The sequence below is a fragment of the Phaseolus vulgaris genome, chromosome 9, assembly GCF_051622355.1.
Source record: "Phaseolus vulgaris cultivar YP4 chromosome 9, ASM5162235v1, whole genome shotgun sequence".
In the NCBI taxonomy this organism is placed as follows: domain Eukaryota; kingdom Viridiplantae; phylum Streptophyta; class Magnoliopsida; order Fabales; family Fabaceae; genus Phaseolus; species Phaseolus vulgaris.
This window is the reverse complement of record NC_143506.1, coordinates 11,870,888-11,891,685: the sequence shown is the minus strand read 5'-3', so window position 1 is coordinate 11,891,685 and position 20,798 is coordinate 11,870,888. Positions and strand designations below refer to the sequence as shown.

General features: G+C 32.2%; 2 protein-coding genes across 3 annotated transcripts; both read right to left on the bottom strand.

Annotated features, from left to right (window-relative positions):
• Positions 1 to 4,023: 4,023 nt before the first annotated feature.
• ACBP1 (acyl-CoA binding protein 1) lies at positions 4,024 to 10,633 on the bottom strand. Its single transcript, XM_068624640.2, has 6 exons — positions 9,692 to 10,633; positions 9,187 to 9,292; positions 8,926 to 9,023; positions 8,004 to 8,095; positions 4,839 to 4,936; positions 4,024 to 4,577 (listed from the first exon to the last, which is right to left on the bottom strand). Exons 1-6 carry the CDS (start codon positions 10,174 to 10,176, stop codon positions 4,401 to 4,403), a joined length of 1,056 nt encoding a protein of 351 aa, XP_068480741.1. The 5' UTR covers positions 10,177 to 10,633; the 3' UTR covers positions 4,024 to 4,400.
• Positions 10,634 to 17,432: 6,799 nt separating this feature from the next.
• Positions 17,433 to 19,963, bottom strand: LOC137821101 (Tetratricopeptide repeat (TPR)-like superfamily protein). 2 transcript variants are annotated; one of them, XM_068625527.2, is made up of 4 exons: positions 19,811 to 19,963; positions 19,532 to 19,668; positions 18,210 to 18,456; positions 17,433 to 17,878 (listed from the first exon to the last, which is right to left on the bottom strand). In XM_068625527.2, the coding sequence occupies exons 1-4, from the start codon at positions 19,911 to 19,913 to the stop codon at positions 17,655 to 17,657; spliced, it is 711 nt and encodes a 236-aa protein (XP_068481628.1). In that variant the 5' UTR covers positions 19,914 to 19,963; the 3' UTR covers positions 17,433 to 17,654. The 2 variants fall into 2 exon arrangements, with proteins under 2 accessions (XP_068481628.1, XP_068481629.1); XM_068625528.2 differs by having other exon boundaries at positions 19,532 to 19,662.
• Between the last annotated feature and the right edge of the window lie 835 nt (positions 19,964 to 20,798).

The window sequence follows — 20,798 nt, the reverse complement described above, 5'->3', positions numbered from 1 at the left end:
CGTTCCCTGTTTGCAAGCTAGAACACGTTCACCATCGGGTAACCCCACGGGGCACCCTTGTATAGTTTCCTTTTCACTCAAATTTTCCAGTGATCCGGTCATATGGTTTGATGCCCCACTGTCAATAATCCACAAATCCCAAATGCTCTTACCAGTCATTTTCTCTGATTCATTTGATTTTTGTTTGCTGATCATATCAACCAGTACCTTCCATTGTTCATTGGTCAGACCTGCCATCTCAAGTTTCTTGTTGTCATTGTTGGCTTGACTGTTGCTTCCACTAGCGTGTGCCACATTTGCACGTGTCGGGTTACCTTTGTTTCGCATCCCTTGACGTCCCCTGCCGTTCCATTTGCCTTCACTTTTTGGTCTGTCACCCCACCATTCGGGATATCCGATCAATTGGAAGCATCCCTTCATGTCGTGACCATTTTTACCGCAATGACTGCACGTCATTGATTTTTCTACCACATCTCCACGCCCTTTTTCTTTGTAGTTGGCCTGCATCGCGAGACCCATGACCAACCCCCTTTCTTCCGTTGATTTGGCCATCATTCTCACTCTTTCTTCTTGTACCAACATTGCATATACGCGGTTCAGAGACAGCAAAGGTTCTGAGGCCAAAATGTTTGATCTTACTGTCTCGTAGCTTGCGTCATCCAACCTCATAAGGAGTTGATGAACCTTCTCCTCCTCCCTTTGTTTTTCCAACTGAGCACCAATCCCGCACTTGCATCCACCACACGTACAAGATGGATTTTTGTCACTGTTAGCAAGCTCATCCCAAAGGACCTTCAATTTTCCAAAGTAAGTTGCCACCACCATTCCCTCCTGCTTGCATCTTGACAAGTCTGACCTTAGTTGCTGAATTCTAGTTCCATTCACAGCCGAGAATCTTTCTTTAATGTCTTCCCCACAAGTTATGTGCAGTCTCAGCATATGCTACTGTGGATCGTAAGCTTGGTTCAATGGTGTTTAGAATCCAAGACGCGGTCCACCAATCTTCAAGGTCGGGTGCCTCATCCTCTGGTTGGATATGTCTTCCATCAATGAAGCCCCATTTTCTCCGGGCACGAAGCGAGATTTTACTGCTCTTGCCCATTCGTCGTAATTTTCTCTGCGCAATTGGACTTACGAGATTATGTTTCCGGGATTGTCACTCGCGTTGAGATCATATGGCGAGTAGGTCTTCTTAGCACCTCATCCTTCGTGCTCTGCTTTTTTGACATTATTCTTTTCTGGTGCAGCTGCCATGGTTGTGCACCGTTGCCTTTGCTTTGTGTTTGTCGGGTATCAGAGTTTTGTGCTCTGATACCATGAAAGAATATTTTATTCAATCTGCCATTTCATTTATAGCAATCAATGATATATATATATATATATATATATATATATATATATATAACCATAGCAGTAGAACCGTACAGATTCTTTCCTAACCTAACATCCTGTAATTAAGTCTAATTATAGACCCATTAATAGTGATTATATTCCTGTAATTAAGTCTAATTATAAACTCATTAATAGTGATTATATCCCATTTATTCTCTGTAGGTAGCACACATTGATTATGTTCGTTAATACACAAATTAATTCCGTCCGTTAATATATATATATATATATATATATATATGATCTTTTGAGAATTCTTTTTTCATTTATAATAATAGTTACGTCTAAATAAATTAGTATTGGTTGTGAATAAAAGTAGTCGTAAAGATAAGTCACACCCTAAAATAATTACCTATAATGTTCCTAAAATTAGAGAAAAATAAAGGATCAATAGAATGTCAAACATATTTGTTCCATGCTTAAAACTCACGTAACCTAGGGTAATAAAGAAGGTAAATGACCTCACATTGAGTAACTAGTGATATACGTAGATGGAAGAAAACTTGTATGTCTCTATTTAGAAGTCAAGGACCACTGCAAAAGAGAAGTAGACAATGAAAAATACATAAAAAAAGAAAGAAAGGATAAGAACAAAAATATTTTGAAAGAGGATAAAAAAAAAAGAAAGTAAAATAGAATAGAGGGAGTGATCTCTGGTTGTATGAAAAAAAAAGTTATCTTTAAAAAAAGATAGCACTTTCACAAGTTCTGTCTCTCATTTAAATATTTTTCTCTTAACATCTTTAACTAATGGTTCTTCCCTTTTAATGTGATTTCTTCTGCATGGATTGCTAGAAGATATCATAAATGAAATTTTAACCACAATCTTTTACTTGCCACGTATTGTTCACCATGAATTTATTATTCATATTCCTTCTTGAATGTATTCACGAACCTTATGAGAAGAACTAAGGATTTTTTTTTTTGTCTTTACAACATCAAAAAATCAGCTAATCGCCATTAAGAAACTTGATGAAAGTGTCATTGGGGTTTTTCAGTTATTTGTTGAGAAAACTCGAACTCATTTCTTTTCTCTAGCTTGAATATGTTCATGTGCTACTTCATTTTTATCTTATTCCTCGAATTTGCTTTCATCCATTAAGGTGATGAAGACATTGATATTTTACATTGAGTTTATACTAGTTTAGAGGAAAGACGAGCTTATGATTCCATTAATATACCACAAAGGATGCTAACCAACTTAGTTGGGTCTCTAAATTCTAAATGTTAGATTTGTCTCTTGTTTTAATTTTTAAGAGTAAGTAACAAAGTGGTTAATCTTTACCGTCTAAATATGCGTGGGTAAGAAGAACAGTCATGAAATTTTATTCTAAAAGTATATATAAAGTAAAGTCTAATGTAATACTAAATAGTCTATCCACTAACAATATAAACCGTTGTTATTTTAATTATAAGTGATCACGTAGTATATTCAATTATATTAAAAATAGTATCTATAATATTTAATTAATTGATAGTATAATTTTCCTATACGATCTACTCATAAAAATTATCCATAAATGGTATAAGATAATTTTATAATATTATAAAATGACAAACTTCCATTTACCATGTTTATTAGTTTAATAATACCCACTATAAAGACATATTGTTTATAATTTATTAGAAGTTAAGATCTGAATATAACTGGGTTAAAAAATAGTGTGAAAGTGCGTGTTTTTTTATATGAAAAGAAAACGTAGAAAGGAGAAAAAAATTACTGACATGTGGGTAATGAAACTCACACTATGAGCTAAATCAGAGGAAAAGTATCCAAAATCCTAAGATTATCATTACATTGGGCTCTTTGCTTTGCTAGCTGGTTCGCACACTGGTCGCCTTTCCAAAAGATATGCTGAAATATTAAGTTTGAGTGGAAATTCTTGAGAAATCTGATTTTGTGCAACACAGCATGATAAGGTTGGAAGAGTGCTTCATCCTTGTTAATGAGGTCAAAGCTAGCTCGTGTCTGACGGCAACTATGGGTTAAAAATGACCCCGAGAGTTTAAATATACATTATTATGAAAAAAATTAAAGACCTTCGGTTAATTTCAGCTCGATTAAAAATAATTTCAAAATTAAACATAATGAAAACAGAACTGCTAGACCTGACAAAAAATTAAAATAATTTTGAATCTATTTAAGAGGCGTACGATTTTTTGACATGTTCATAACAATTATTATTTCTAATAGTTGTCTAAAAATTATGCATAAACGTACAACAAAATCATTGCTCTTTAAATAATGTCTGCCCTTGAAATTTCAGTGGCATATGACGCCTGCACAAAAAAAAAAACGTTTTATCATGCTTCTTTATCTTTAATTCTACTTATTTACTAATAAAAAACAAAACATTTTCAAGCCCATGCCTTGTTCTGTTTTTTCTAATGTATAAACAAAAAATATTATGGTTTTTTCGGATATCTAATACATTGACTAACTTGATACGTTAATGTGTATAATCAAACTCGTCTAAAGGTATTACCAACCTTTCTCCCCTCATCACGTTCTATGATTAACTTATTATTGTAAAAATTACCAGTGTCTTCAGAGAAGCTGTTTTTCTTGAAAAAGGTGGAGCGGAAGGGAGGGGAGAAGAGAGAGGGGGCAAAACATCAGATTCCACGTACTTGCGACAACATGATCAACCAAAGATTTCACAGGAATAATCTTAACGCCAATTTAAGACCTAACATAAGCCTGTAAATCTATATCACCTTCAGTAGAAGGGGTAGAAGGTTTCCCGAGGAACGTATATCGTTATAGATTCTCTCCCTTTCCCTGTTACTGTTTCTAGTTTCCTTCTATATCTTTGAATTGGGCAAAGGAACAATAATAAAACAGAATACACCTGATGAACAATTACCTAAGCGGTGCACAGACAGAAAAGGGTGTATACACCATGAGTAAGGACAAAAAAAAAATAGTTATATATAGACACGTACATCCTGAAGGGATTAGGGTAAATGGTTGCATTGGCCAGATCCAGCATGAAGCAAACAAGCAATCAGTTTACTTCCTCCACGTGCTGCAAACATGGCCAGCTTGGCTCAGAGATGTCTCGCGGTGAACTCCCATCATTATCTTTTGAATTTATGTCTGCATTATGCTTCACTAAATACTCAGCTATGCCTTCTCTCTCACACGTAACAGCGTAATGCAAGGCAGTTTGTCCATCATTATCCTTCCAAAAACGAAAACATAATATCAACAGAAAGTGGCTATTACATCAGTATCATTAACTATAACATGCAAAAAAGCATATCCAAAAGCCTAAGCTAAACTTCGATATTATTCAACCTCGGCAGTGAGGTTTGTCTGGTTCAGAATCCAATTAAGGTTCAGCTCTGTTTTCATTCTGAGGAGTTACGACAATGTCATCAAGAAATATGAGTAGTTCCTGGCGTTAATGCGTAGATTATTAATCCTAAAGCATATAGAATACCTTGGCATTCACATCAGCATTCTTGTTCACAAGCAACTCTGTGACATTAAGGTGGCCACGATCCACAGCCCAGTGTAATGGTGTCCGGCCCTCACTGTCTGCATTCATTTCAAAAACGCATGTTGATATAGAAAGGAAAAATAATAACAGTAGTCAAAAGCAAATATTAATTTGATAAGCCACTGGCACGACACAGCAAATATCAATCACAATGAGATTGCGGAGGAACCTTTAGGGACTAATTGGCAATCACGGGAGAAACACTTTACTAAAAATCCCTAATATCATCTGATGACCAATGTTGCTGTATCCTCTATGGTTAAACTAAACAAGACTTTGCATAGTTATACCACCTACTTCCCTTACTGTGTATCAAACTTGTGAAAGAAAATGCAACTAGAGTGAATATAGCTACTTCTCTTACTATGTATCAAGCTTTCATATTTAAACAAAAGAAAATAAAATACACAATAAATCACTGGTATAACTCTTCGCCCACAAATGTAGGAACCAGGAGAACAAACGGGAACAAAAATTAAATTGAAGGTTGAACATGTAACAAGACAGATTTCTTCACTTCAGCTAATTTTCACAATTAAAAAGGAAATTACTAAAGCATGTCCTAGAAGATTAATTCCTTTTGTATCACATCAATTATCAGTCAATTTTGTGTATCTTCAAATGCACCTTCAAGCAAGTTGCATAGGCTTGCTGACTACTATTGGAACTCTCAGCTTTCAATAATCAACAAATGGAAAAAAGAAAAAGAAATGTCAGTTGTGTAATTCGGACAAATAAATTAATAGGAACTGTTGTCACAAGAACCATCTTTTCAAATTCTTCTTCATTCACCTTCTTCACATTTTGTTACATTTCTTTCCTACCTTTCTCCAACTTCTCTCTACTCTAAATATCTTTTCGTAATCCAGATACACTTTACAGCCTACCCATTTTAGTAAGGGATGGTATGTTACTCCAAAGAAGACAAATGCTCACAATTCCTGGGAATTTGCTTATTTTGACTCCTTTTAAGTTATACTCAATCTGAAAATTGAAGAAACAGTTTCCAGCATATTTTCTTTTCAGGGAAGGTGTATTTTAGAGTTCTAAGCATTAATATAGGAATTTTGTCCTTAAATAATTTTATACAGCTTTGCCAAATATCATTTGGTGTTTAGATTTGCACAAATACTAACTCATTGTCAGAGTCCTTTGAAAATTGATTAAGAATCATTTTCTATAGTTGAGTTAAAAGACTATCAAGGTGGCCTGTTTTACTACTTTTATTATGATTTTTAATTATTTTTCTATATTTAGTTAAATATTATTTGCTAGTGAAAACAAGTCTCTGTACTCATATGATCACTAAAAAGCTAATATGTTATGGATGTTACAAATTTTTGTTTAACAATATTTTAGTTGTGAATTGTGACAGGAGGAGTAATTATGTCAATTTTGAAATGCATTATAGAATGGAAGGTTGAATTTAAAAATTATAAGATCATCATTCAAAATGAATATGTTCTATGAAATAGTGGGGGATCCATGTTAGAGTCCAATATCTGTCAGCGGGAGTAGTAGCAGCTTGTATGCACCTAATTACACATCAAGGAGGAAAGAGCTATCTATTACAAGTAGCCTATAGTGCACAGAGAATGCTATCAACAAGATAGAGCTACCTTGAAAGATGAGAAGATAAATCATGACTAGAATATCCTCAATAAAATGTAGAGGAGAACAAAAATCAGGAAACTTATAAGCCAACCATGGCAGAAACAATAATAATAATTTCTTCAATAGTAAGAATAATTACATGCAGGTCAACATGGAATATAATAATCTGTAAATAGAAAAGGTTTAAAAATTTAATATTGTAAGTTACTAGAGACCAAAATATGATGGGGCAGCTTCACCTTGTTTAAAAACCTTATCCTAAGGGCAACTCTTCCCTTGAAAGATAAGGAAAGATTTTCCATTTCATGGAACCACTCCTGAGGGAAGAGTTGCCCTTAGGAGAAGGTTTGAAACAAGGTGAAGCTGCCCCCATCATATTTTGGTTCTCTAGTGACCCCTACAATATTCAATTTTTAAACCTTTTCTAATGACAGATTGTTATATGTTTACCTGTATGTAACTATTCTCACTTTAGACAAAAACAAAGATTACTGTTTCTACTACCATGGTTGGCTTATAAGTTTCCTGGTTTTTATTCTCTCCTACATTTTATTTTATTGAAGGACATTCAAGGAAGTTGTTTTGGTATCTCGTGGTAAATAATATCTCTGAAGTTTTAGCCTTCAACAAGGTGATCCATGTAATTGACTTCACTAGGTAGAATAAGGCTTTTAGTTGTTGCAGTTTACATTTTAATGAAGTGGTCATCAACCATCTTCATTATCTTAGCATATTCTAATGGAGTTTTGATAGAAAAGAACTACCCTTGCAATGTTGTGGCCTTTCTAGCTCATGATGCCGGTTATGCCCTTAGTTTATACAACTCACCACTCTTAGTTTATCCATGTTATCATGCAACTGAGTTGCATGCTATTGGGGGTTATGGTCCTTCCAAGAACATTGTTTCTTTTTACAGGCCTCCGCTAGATTTATAGTCCCCTCTTGGATTTTTTTAGTAACTATGGGGAATTCTGCAGCTATAGGAGACTCGTCATGAATATATTGAATTGCATTAAATATTGTGATGTATGGGAACAATATATATAGTGATTGTTGAAGTTCCAGGACTGTGCTGACTAACGAAATTTTGGTAACACAATTTGTTTCGTCAAAGGATCTTGCTAAATATGTTTTGAGCAACTTAGGCTAACCAGGGTAAGTAGTACTTCAATTAGTAGCTTAGCGTGTGTACCTATTATGGCTTGGGTTTTGGGTTGTAACTCATAAGTCAGAACAAAAACATAGCACCTGCCTTTGGTTTTAAAAACAGTGAAAACAAATTTATTCATGTTAGACTTATCAAACAATGCTGCAAAAATTCAGGTAGATGATGTTTTACTAGATCACTGACTGTACTTTCTAGTGCTAGACACAAGTTTTTATTAGGAGCTTGATCAATTCAAAAACCAAAACAAAAAAAATTACTGACAACTCACACCACGGTGGAGAATAATGTATACACAAGGAAAATAGCTATTATAAATAACTCACCCTTTAAATTAACTGAAACACCATTTTCAATACACTTGAGCAGATTAGCCATATCTCCTTCCCTGGCAAATCCATGAATGGCTTCCATTTGCCTGTAAAGGAAGAAAATTAAAAATCAATATGCCTATCAATATTTTGTTCATTCCGTAAACAGTACCCTTTTGATGATGAAGCATCCTATCCTAACTACGGAGTTTTATTACTTTGTGGCTGTTCAAAAGTTATTAATCATCAAAAAATATCCTCGATACTTTGTATATATTAAGTTTGACAATTTACATCTTCAAAAAAACCTCGTGATCAGCTCATATAATCCCCCAAAAATGTCAACGGCGTAAAGAGTTTAGTGATAGGTGAGGGTTGATGATTAGCGTAAAGACAAGGTGATGTACAAGAAAGTGGAAATGAAACATGAACTGCATCCATATAAAATATAAATACTTCAGAAGGATTTGTATTAGTAGTCTAGTACCATTATCAAGTAAACGATAGAAACCATTCCAAAAATAGGTGAAAAAATTCCCATCGAGAGAGAATACACACAAAGTGTAATTGTGTTAGTTAATTAGTTATAAAAAATAAAGCATCAAAACCATTACATTCAAGATTTTACCGTTATATATGTGATTTTGCTAGAAGGTACACACTGGTAAGTTGTGATCAGCAATGAACATGATTTATATGCATGATAGTTTTTTAACTTCATAATAAACAGACGTAAAAATTCACAAATAGCATTGAGAAATCTTGTAGGACCAAAGCAAATTAGCAAAGAAACTAAACCCTCTGACTTATCCTTTCGCGATACCCCGCCATTCTAAATACATTAGTGTCACCAAGGAAACATCATTATAATTACATTTAGCACCACACACACACATACACTCCCAGAACAAATTATTTTCAGTTTTAGGAATCTTACGAGTCACTGCCATATTCTTCTTCGTAAACAAAAGTACTGAAAACTGGCCCCATTGGTCCCTTAGCCTCTGAGCCAGCACCATCGCCACTTCTACTCCTCTGTTCCAGAAGCTCTAAGAGTTAGGCAGAGCAATGCAAAAATAAACACACAAAGAATGTAATTAAACATACTACTTTGATTCTAAATATAATTTTTCCTTCTTTCGAAGAAATTAGTGATTCATCCATCCAAGGCTAAAGAAGAAAAAGCATTTTGGCTCACCAAAGATGAACCATCAAGCCAAGTAGGATATAGTTCAGTCACAATATCAATGTACTTCTGCATTGCATCTTCAGGAGGCATAGCGCCCAATTTTTGCCATGCTTGCCTACAAAGGAGGGGGCAATAACACAGGTAAGGGGAAAAAAAAGTAGTTGAACATTGGCATACAATATTCCATAATAGTACATTAGATATACCGCAAACACTTAGGCTGAAAAAAAGTTGCCATTACTTACATAAAAAGAAAAAACCAAAAAGAAAAAAGACAAAGAGGATTCATATGTGTGGTATCAGCCTCAGCTTTAATAGTACAAACTAAACATACATCCAAACCAAGCTCAATGATCGCCAATTCCACATTACACACATTGCTAAATAAACACACAGAAGAACACGAAAGATTACTACTTTATACTACTTCACTTCCTTCTCTTTTTTTCTTTTCCTCTACAGTGTCACTTTTGCAGAAAGCAAGTATAAGAACAGAGAATAGCGAAAAATATACCATTTAGCACGTGCGGTCATTTTGAGGGGCGAAGGTTGGGGCGTGCTGCAGGGACCTTCAGTCGCAATCTTGTACAACCCGTAAAGCTGGAGCTGCGCGTCGCTCGACACCTTCTGCGAGAGCCGATCGGCAGCGGCAGCGGCAACGAACGCCGTCGCGGCGCTGAATGCCTCGTCCAATTCGGTGCTTTCCACACCTTCCCAATCATCATCGTCGTAGTCGCCGTCACTATCATTCCTCACGCTACCGTGCTCGGCCACCACGGACTGCTCCTCTAACCTGAGCGAGGCCGCGGAATCGGGAACTACCTGTTCATGTTTGGCAGCCTCGGGTTCCCCGCGTGCGGCGGCGGTGGAAGCGGCAGCGCGCGTGACGGTGAGGTTGTCTTCCTTGAAGGAAACGACGATGGAGATGAGCTTGGCGAGAAGGTAAGAGAAAATGAGGCCGACTAGAATCGACTGGAGGAGAGATTGCCACTCGGCCATGGCGGTTGAGGAAACCCTAGAAGGTGAAAATAGGTTAACGAAGAAATCGCTTTAGTCGCGAGGGTGAGCTAAAACCCTAGCGAGAGTGGGAGCGAAAGCATGTTGGGATTGTTGACGGAGAAATTGAGAAGATTGCGAAGGAATTTTCAGAATGGAGCATGCGCTGGCTGGGTGGGAACGGAGAGGGTTCTCTCTCTGTGTGCTGTTGGCGCTGGGGGGCGCTTATCAGGTGCTTCTAGTTTAACCTGTGCTTTACAGTATAACCGTTGAGAGAGCGACACGTGTTACCTTTTGAGGAGTCTGCGCGAGATCGCCACCGACGATCCGTGATTCAAAGGTTAAAGAGAATGGAAGAAAGAAAGTAATCTTTGGAATAACTTTGCCTTTTTCTAACGACATGGACCAGGTTATTGAATGCACTTCCTTTTCATTTCGAATTTTGGTACTGCAAATAACTGATGTTTTCACACTTTTTTTCCCCGTAATGGTATGGATAGAGAAAAAAAGTTCCAAGTGGACTGTTTTGGCTTTATTTTTTAGCAGTAATATAAGGAAATTTGATTTTTGGGAACCCGAATATCAACTTTCTTATCTTATTGATGTTCTATGGGAATTCAATTCTCCAGTAGCTGGATTTTAGAAACACATTTTTGTAGGTAAGAAAATCTGTAAAAACTGAAGATAAAATTGGGGAGAAAAAAAAATTATCATGTAGAGAATTTCTCAAACTTATTTGAAATTAAAGTTGTTATTACTAATTTTTTTTCCATTAAGTATTAAAAAAATTATATTTTTTAATTAAATTTTTGTTATTTAATTTTTGATGTTATTTAATTTCATCTTCACCTTAGTTAATTGTCTTTCCATATTATTTTATGTTAATATTAAACAATATAGTTAACCTAACATGTAACTTTTATTATTGAACGGAGGTAAACAAAAATGAAAAGGAAAATAAAATGAAAATTTAAATATGATTTTCAGATAGACGAGAGAATAAGTGTGGAGTTGAAAAACAAAATAATAATGACAAAATAAGTATTAGGGTTAAATATAAGTAAATTCGTTAAAATTTGTTATCTCCACGACATCACATCTCTACACAACTCAAATTTGGCAATTTCTTACTCCACCGTATCAATTTCAACATGCACCCAATCAGTTTTAAGAAATGACAAAAATACCCCTCTTAAATGACGAAAATAACCTTACACAACAATGGAAAAATTATTTTTGAAACTTCTGAAATATTTTGGATTTCAATTTTCGGAACATATTTTTAAATTCTGAAATTTTTTATCCAGAATGTATTTTTAGTTTTGTGTTCAGAATTTTTTTTCCATGTATTTTTTTATTTCTCAATTATAATTATTATTTTGGATTTTTCAATTTGGAATAAGGGTAATTTTGAAAATTTAAAAAATTGATATGGTGGAGGTTAAAATTGATATCTTGGGTGAAGAATTTGCCCTCAAATTTCACCTTTGTTTTGTAGTTTCTCAACGTTGGATTTAGATTTTTGTTTTGTTTTTCTTTTAATTTTTGTTTATCCTCTATCCTCATCCAATAATAAAAGTCACGTGGTATTTTACTCACAAAACTATATTGTCTAGTATTAAAAAAAAAAAGTGAAAATAACTAAACAGGATGATGAAATAAAATTTAAATGACAAAAACTTAATTAAAAATATAGGATTTTTTAGAACTCAATGGACCAAAATAAGAATTGAATTGAAATATCTAAATTTATTTAATTCTTATAATTAAAGTGAGATTTTTATCTTTCAAAGATGTAAAATTGATATTAGGTATCTTAAATTTAAAATAATTATTTTAATTCTCTAAATTTAAAACTGATTTTTTGAATTTTTAAATTTTGAAAATAATTCATTATATCTTTTAAAGTAGGCATTGTTGAAATTTATCGACTTAACCAACACATTTAATTTTAGAAAAGATGATTTTAGCAGTATTTGAAATATGTTTTTCTCTCTTTCTCCTACTTCCCCTTTCTTATAAATTGTTCCCCCTGATTATTACTTTCAACTACAATGACATAGTCATTTTTTTTTATCTTATATTTCCTTTATTTTTTTATCACATTGTTATGAAAAAAAGTTTTTATTTTGAAATTACAAAGTATAACAATTAACAATAGAATTTATGGATATAATGTTTCCCTTCTGCTTTAGTTTGACAGTTTAAAATCATGAATGAATTTATCTTTAAACATTTATTCAATAATATAAATTTCAAAAGTTTAAAATTTTGGTAATTTTATTTCTAAATATTATTGGCTTAAACTCACTACCATAAAGTTAAAAACTAAATAAACAAAAAGAGAAAGTAGGTGCTTATTAATTTCCACTCCTTTGTTTAAGTATAATTTACATGATACATGAGAATTATAAGATACAGTGCTTCCTAATTAACTAATTAATGTTATAATCTCTGGTTTAAAGCTTGAAAACTAATAAGTATGGCGTAGCTGCATGCTTTAATTTGTTTGCATGCCTTGAACTTCTGATGTGAGTCCAAACCATTTTAAAGTGTGGCAACACGGACACAGGGTCAGCATTGAAGAAACATTGACGATGAACCAAACATTTAAGGGATCACCATAAGTAACTCACGTACGAGCTCTCGAAACTTCGCAGAGAAAAAACCTTAAAATGGATGAACGGTTTAAATTACCTCCTGCTTGAAACGGTATGAGTGCAGTGACATAAACAAACTTATGATTATGAGATGATTGCATGTGTTCTTTTAAGGAACCCCGTTCTCCATCACAGGTAGCATGACAACTCTGAAATGTTGAAAAAGATCTAAAAAAAGTGGGTTTATGTTTTTCCCATTCTATAAAAATAATTTGAAAACACAGGTTTTTTTTTTTTTAACTTTGAAAATGGTTTATGATGACGATAAACCGTGTTAAAATTAAAATATGTGATAACGATTCCATTTGTCATTTCTTTTAATATAAAATGATAATTGTAAGGAGATCATCATCATTTTGTTGAGATAATAAAAAAGTTATTGTAATTACGTAGTAAAACTTATTTTTCTCACCGCAATAACATGTTTATTGTTCTTTTTTTCCATGGAGCTACAATTGTTTTTCTTCTTATGAAGGTATTATTGTTTTTCATTTTGTGAAAACAGAATCGCTTTTCTTCTTCTTGTGAAGTTACAACCGTTGGCAACAATTTGCATTAACAAGAATAGCATTAGCAACACAACATTGACGACACAACTCTTTCTCTTCTTGTTGAGACAAAACAACACTGACACAACAAAGACAATGAATGGTGGTGACACACTAGACCTCAAAGAACTTTAAAATTGTGCACGAAGAAACTAATAGAAAAAAGTGAAAGAAAAACTTTTCTCCTCAAGATTTAATAAGATTTTTTACAACATTTATTTATATAACTACCATTATTTCTACATATGATGATGATGACTCTAATTGTCATCAAAAGTATGTTATTTCATTATTAAATTAAATATAAATTGGCGTAATTGTATTTTCAGCGACAAATAACCTAAAACTATCACTAAAAAGTGTTTCAACATTAAATTAATTAAAAAATTGTTATCGCCTTTTTTCAACAATGATTCTTTTATAATTATTATTATTTCTTTATTTTTAAAGATGCTTGACAATAAATCATTATTAAAAGTGACTTTAAATTTTCAAAACTGCCACCACACCTTTTTAAAGATGATTATTAAGAAATTGTTATTAAAAAATGAATTATATTTTATGCTTTAGTATTTTTTTTAGCATTGAATCTTCAACACACAGACTTATTTATATACTTTATTTAATTAGTTATATATTTAAACAATATATAATTTTTAGGATTTTCTTTATATTTAGGACCTCACACTCTTAATATAAGATTAGAAGTTGACTCAATAGCACTAGTAAAAAAATATATTTAATGATGACTTATTATGACGGTTCTATTACACTTGTCATAGTAAGTGAAACGATGACACAATGATAATTATAAGAGAATTTATTATATCAGATATAAAAAAAATCATCATAATAAATATATTTTATATATGTTGACTTGATACCTGTCATAGTAAGTTTTTTAAGGATTTTTTTTCTTCCTAACTCATGTTGCATTTCCTTCACCAACACTATCTCTACCAAAACTCTCATGTTTTTTGTCACACCTTCCTGCTCTCATGTACGTGTCCCGCTTACATCTTCCTGCTCTCCCTGCCTCTGCCTAAGTTTAGGTTCAACACTCTCACTCCCTTTGCATAAGATCAAGTTCTCTACTCTTTCTCTTTCTCTAATTTTAATTTTATCCTAATTTCCCATGTGTGCTTTGTGTTTGTGGATGTTGTTGTGTTTTCGTCATAAGAATAGATTGTTTTGATTCTCGAAGCGTTATAGAAACACTTGAGGGAGTGCTTTATCTTAAATTCATATAAATTCTTCTATCAATTCTTTCAATACCTTCACATCGATTCCTTCCACAAATCCCTTTCCATTTCTTTTGTTGGTGCCTTCCATTGTGCTCAACAAGTATCTTTTGTGAGAAAACATTATTCTATTACAAAATGTTAGAAACCTTTACAAATATTAGATTCTAAAATTAGTAGCTAATTAGAAATCAATTTAGGAACTATTTATCAATAAACTAATCTAGATACCAATAATTTTTTTAGCCTCTAAAATAATATATAATTTAGTCAATATAACAACTAATTTTTTTTTTGTCTCCTAAATTAGTTTTTATTTAATAATTTTCTTATAGTGTAATAAAATAATATATTTTTTAATATTCTATTTTATATTATATATTTGTATGAAGTTAAATATTTTTCACATATATGCTAAGGCTTTGACTTATAATTAACTTTTGTAATAGATCTCGAAGTATTTTAAAAAATGTTGAGATTCCACCGTTACCATTCAATAATAGGATATTAAATCGGCACTAATTTAATAGGACAAATAATATTTTTAGTTTGACAACATGCTATATCCCGTCCTGTCAACTGGGCGAACCACAGGGAATGAGGAGTGTTACCCACTTCTTGTTTTGTTTTAAATTATTTTCTTTTTAAATCTTTTTTTTCTATATTATATTATTTAAATTATACAAATATAATGTAATATTATAACTTAAACCATTAATACTTAAAATCAAATTTTAATTATTAATTATAATAAAATAGTTTGAGATAATAATTTTTTCATTTGTCTCTAATAAGACAATAATCAAGTTATCTATTGTGTCAAACTCTGAATATACCTTAAATTATCTTAATTTAGTATGCGCATCACACCATCTCTCTATTAGTAGATTTGTGGAGAGGGGAATGAGTGAATTTGTGAGGATTAAAGAGGATGTGTGAAGATATGTGAGATTATTTGGATTGAGGGATGATAAAGTGGATTTGTGAAGATGGTTTATTGTAAGTTTACAAATTTATCCTTGTTATTAAAAAATATTTGAATAATAAATTATAATTCTTTTTGTGTGTAGGTTTGAATTAATTAATTTTTTCTAATATATAATATTCATAATTACTTATATTTTTTAATAAAAATTAAAAAATATAATAGAAAATATTTTTGTGTTAAATTGAAATAATTATTAAAGTTTATGAAAATAATATTTGTTATTTTATATAACTATATATATTTTGCTAATATTATAATTTTTATTTTATTTTATTATTTCATTATTTATAATTGTATGTTGTTATTAATAATATACTTAAGTATTATTGAAATTATAAATAAATTTATGTAATATTTAATTTTGTATATTGTAATAAAATACATGCACAAGGGTATTTTTGGTAAAATATAACAATCCTACATAAATCTCCACCAATCTCTTTATTTTATGAAGAATGAAAAAAACCCTCAACCCTCTCCCCCATCCACTCCCCCACTCTCAAAACCATGGAAACAAACACACCGGATGTGTTTGTTTCCAAGTATGAGGAGGGAGAGGGAGGGAAGAGTGAGTGTTTTTTATGTTTGTTTCAATGATTTTGAGAGTGAGTGTTTTTTTGTGTTTGATTAATGGTTTTGAGAGTGGGGAAGTGGATGGGGAGAGGGTGAAAGTCTTTTTTTCATTCTTCACACAAATAAAGAAATTTGTGATAATTCATAATGTAGAATTTTTGTATTTTACCAAAAATACCCTTGTAAATGTATTTTATTACAATATACAAAATTAAATATTACATAAATTTATTTAATAATTTAAAAAATATTTAATTATAATATTAATAAAAACATATAATTATAAATAATAAAAATAATAAAATAGAAAAATAAAATTATAATATCAACAAACATATATAGTTATATAAAATAACAAATGAATATAATAATAAATATTATTTTCATAAATTTTAATATATTTAATAAATATATTTAAATTTAACAAAAAAATATTTTCTATTATTTTTTAATTTTTATTATAAAATATAAGTAATTATGATTATTGTATATTAAAAAAATTTAATTAATTCAAACCTACGTAAAAAAATCATAATTTATTATTTAAATATTTTTTAATAACAAAAATAAATTTGTAAACTTACAATTAATCATTCTTACAAATTCACTTATTGTTGGCAACATTGGGAGACATGATGATGGAAGATCACAATAACGCCCATCATGGACTGTTCCTTCCTGCACCTCTATACCTTCTTCTCTCACCTCCATAAATTTTCAAATTTCCAAAAATACCCCTCTATAATATTTTAAATTACGTAATTTGGAAGTCATTTTTCAATTTTGTAATTAGCTTCCGGATTACATAATCCAGAAGCCTTTTTTCAGATGCATGATTACTTTTCGGAATACATAATCCAGAAGTCTTATTTAGCTTCCGGATTATGTAATCCAGAAGTCTATGAATCCATAAACTAATCTACGAAGGTGACACAAGAAAGATAAAAATGTATTTTCATATTATGTATGGAGGTGGCAAAAGAAGATATGGAGGTGCAGGAAGAAACAGTCCCATCATGTGCCCAGATGGTACACATTCCAAAACCCATGGACTAGTGCAAGACACCAGCCTTGTTAGAATTTTCATCCATTTTAGTCAATCTCATATCATACCACAATTTAAATAAATTATTGTTGTACCTTTAGAAGCTAACATGTGAATTTTAAACCTAATTAAACATACTCATAAGATTAAGTTTGTATCCATATACTATGAAATGCCCTGATTTTGTAAAGAATCAACTAGATATTACAAAAACCAAATACGTGTTAAATGATTAAATATACCATGGTCTTCAATTTGTAAGTTAAAATCACGAGGAATTCTACAAATTATGCAACATCATGCAAGAAAAGCAAATAATTCAATTTTCTTTCGGACGTAGCGTTAATCCAGTGGCTACTCTCAACAAAATATTTGTTACGTCATGGCATGGCAGCGTATTGATAAAGACAATGCAGACTTTTATTTTCATCGACATCCTAGTTCAGCTCTCCCTTCATCACCAATGGACTTATTTGTGCATAGTTTCTGGAGATCAATATAACCAATAATAGTGTCCTCAAAAACTGCCTTGTCCAGGTTAGCACCATCGAAGGTGGAGCCCGACAATACTGTGTTCCTAAATACAGCTCCTTCAAGATCAGCTTTCTCGAAGTTCACACGGTCCAACACTGCATTTGAGAAGTCCACCCCTGTAAAATATCCCTGGATCATTGCTTTGTCTATGTGGAAAACAGAACAAATCACAACTTGCATGTTGACATATAATTTGGAACTATGTTCTATAAAATATCCAAAGGCTCGTCATGTTCATTTATTTGTAAACCAGTTTTGTGAAAGATGAATAATATGAAGGTAGTTTTATCTCTTTCTGCCATTCAGGCTTAGTAGACTACTGCTCTCAACAACAACAAAAACACAACAGATATGTTGAAGAACATGTATTTGGTGGTCCCTAAAGGCTGACGAAGTGACAAACTAATCTAACATTCAGCTGATTTTGCACTAGTGAAAAAATGTTACCTTTAAAGCTGCCACCAACAGCATAAGCCTTTGACATTATAACTTCTGTCATGTCAGCACCATCAAACTTAGCATCTGACACGAGTGCTGCAGAGAGGGACTTCCCCTTCAGGTTGGATTTTTCATTTGTGAAATCACATTGCCGGAGGTCTAACGGTTTATCATATACACCATTTGCCTGACCAATTGTGTTGCCAATAAATGCACGCTCACATCGATTAGGCTCAGTCGACAAGGGGGGAAGTCTCTGCATAGAAAACATATAGGAGTTGCATTCTCTCCTCAAATGCTTCTTTTGAAGAGATGTTTAAATCACATTTGTCTTTCACAAATTTAAACTTCCATTAACATTTATAGCTGACATGATACGCTGCCAAAACTCATTAATTTGAACATTTTAACAGAAGAAAATAATAATATATTATTGAAAGATGCACAGTTAGCCTCAAGGGAAAATATCTGACCAGGGTGTGAAGGACATCTATAGGCTCTTAGGATTTATCGAAAAGAACATCAGAATTAACAATGAAAGAAATGTTTCTGACAAGTGTCCATTTTGAACCGAATTTGCAATATGCATTCTATTCAAAACCCACTTAAAGGGGGAACCCTCAAGTGTCCTATAACAAGTCAAAACCTGAGAATTGAAATTTGAAGATACTTGTTGCTTTGAACTGAATTTAAGAATTACATTTTGCATCCTCAAAACTACCATCATTCTTATGGTATGTTGTAACCTAAGAAAAGCTACCTTATCAGCCTGTAACAACAGATATGCTGATATCATGTTAGCATGGAAAGAATCAAAAAATATGTAATGAAAAACCACGTGATCTTTGTCAACCTTAGTCGACCCCTTCACAATAAAATCTGTTTCAACTACCTACTTGCTATTCCTTCCACAAAGCACCCAACAATTTCAGTACCTATCTTGCATATTAAACCTGCTTTTAGTACTCTCCTTTCAAACAAGGGTCTCCTTTAACTTTTGTTAGCTAATCTATCAGCAAAGGAAAACTCATCCATGAAATTTCCTCACTGGGGATATTAGCTTCTGAGAGCAAATGGGAGCTTAAAAGTGTAAAATAGGAATTCAAAAGCACATCAATTACAACAGCTTATGTTTACATATGCAGTTTACATGACTACAACCAAGTCAGACAACCTGTAGAACCTAGCAATCTATTAATGATATGATCTTTTTATATATCTCCATAGATAAAAATAAGTAGGAAAAATTAAATAAGATTCCTAGGAAATACAATGTGGAGAATTAAATTAAAGTTTTTCTATAACTGTTAAAATTTAAACACAGTTTGAACCTGGGTAGCAGCAGTAACGGGAAATGCAGCAGAAGTAACAGCACAAGCTGCAAGAATACCACAGGCCACGCCCTTCATTCCATTGAAACTAAACAAACCTCCCTTATTCTGATGAGATCCATCTAACTCAGCTACTCCTACAAAACACGGTAATCATTCTAACTTTCATGCGGAGATCAAGAGGTAAAACTGTAATTTAGACAACACATTTAGCAAATTGCTAAGCTAAGCGTTATTTAAATAGTATAATAAAAGAAAATAAGAGAGGAAGAGTTAGACCAGAGCAAGAAATTCTGAGTGAAGGGGTGAAAGATGGGCGTTTGGTTGTGTAACTGGGTATGCAGAAACCGTTTCGAGGGAGTGGAATTGAAACGTTGGCCATTGTTGTGTCTCTTCACTCTTCAGTTTTCGAACTTCCACACACCTCTCCGCCATCGCTTATCCGCGGATAAATATGTTACGTGGCTTCACACGTGGCTCTACATCATTGCTTGTTCTTTTCATTTTTTTAAATAAAAACATTGTAATTACTAAAGAAAAAGTCTTTTTATAATTAATATTAAATATTAGAAGTTTTAATAGTTCAAGTACAAGTTAACCAATTAAGATAGAATAAAAAAAATGTATATTGAACTCTCTTCACTCATTGGATCTTGTCTCAACTTTCTTTTAACTTTAGTTGCATTGCACTGCTATCATAAGTCAAATATCAAATTATTATTTTTAACTAAATATTAAACTAATTAACAAACTAGTACTCTTGCGGCAGCGCCATGTATGATTTATCTATATATATATACATGCAGAGATATTTTTTTATTATAATTATTTTTTTAATTATCTGATTCCACTCTTATTTAATATATCTTATTTTCTTATTTAATATATCTTATTTTATTAATACAATGGAGTATTTTCTCATTTCATATAAATTACTCAAAAAATAAAATTATTTTTAACCTTTTAAATTAATATTAATGTACAGTTTTTATATGATTCCTCCACTCTTTCCTTAATTTCTTATTTTAAGGCAAAAACAATATGAAGAAATAGATACCATAATCTCACACATTTCCACACCAAATCTCACATATCAAAGAGAGAGCACTCCATTTTTTACTTTTCAATTTCGACTCATTCAAAATTATTTATGTATGTTAAATTTCTATTATTGAGAAAGTTAAGTAAAAGAGGAAGATGCGAATACACCGGCGTTGCGCTGTGTTTCCACTAGTATATATAAAGAGAATTTTTCATTATAAATTTT

Bases quoted from the DNA above. Each gene is read 5' to 3' on its own strand.
- LOC137821101 (XM_068625527.2), bottom strand. From the start codon at position 19,913: ATGGCCAACGTTTCAATTCCACTCCCTCGAAACGGTTTCTGCATACCC. The intron at 19,669-19,810 runs GTCTAACTCTTC...CGTGTTTTGTAG, and splicing joins ACTCAGAATTTCTTGCTCTG to GAGTAGCTGAGTTAGATGGA. The intron at 17,879-18,209 runs GTAACATTTTTT...GATATTTTACAG, and splicing joins TGTTGGTGGCAGCTTTAAAG to GGGTGGACTTCTCAAATGCA.
- ACBP1 (XM_068624640.2), bottom strand. From the start codon at position 10,176: ATGGCCGAGTGGCAATCTCTCCTCCAGTCGATTCTAGTCGGCCTCATT. The intron at 9,293-9,691 runs GTATATTTTTCG...CCTCCTTTGTAG, and splicing joins ATGACCGCACGTGCTAAATG to GCAAGCATGGCAAAAATTGG. The intron at 8,096-8,925 runs GTAAGATTCCTA...CTTCCTTTACAG, and splicing joins GAAGAATATGGCAGTGACTC to GCAAATGGAAGCCATTCATG.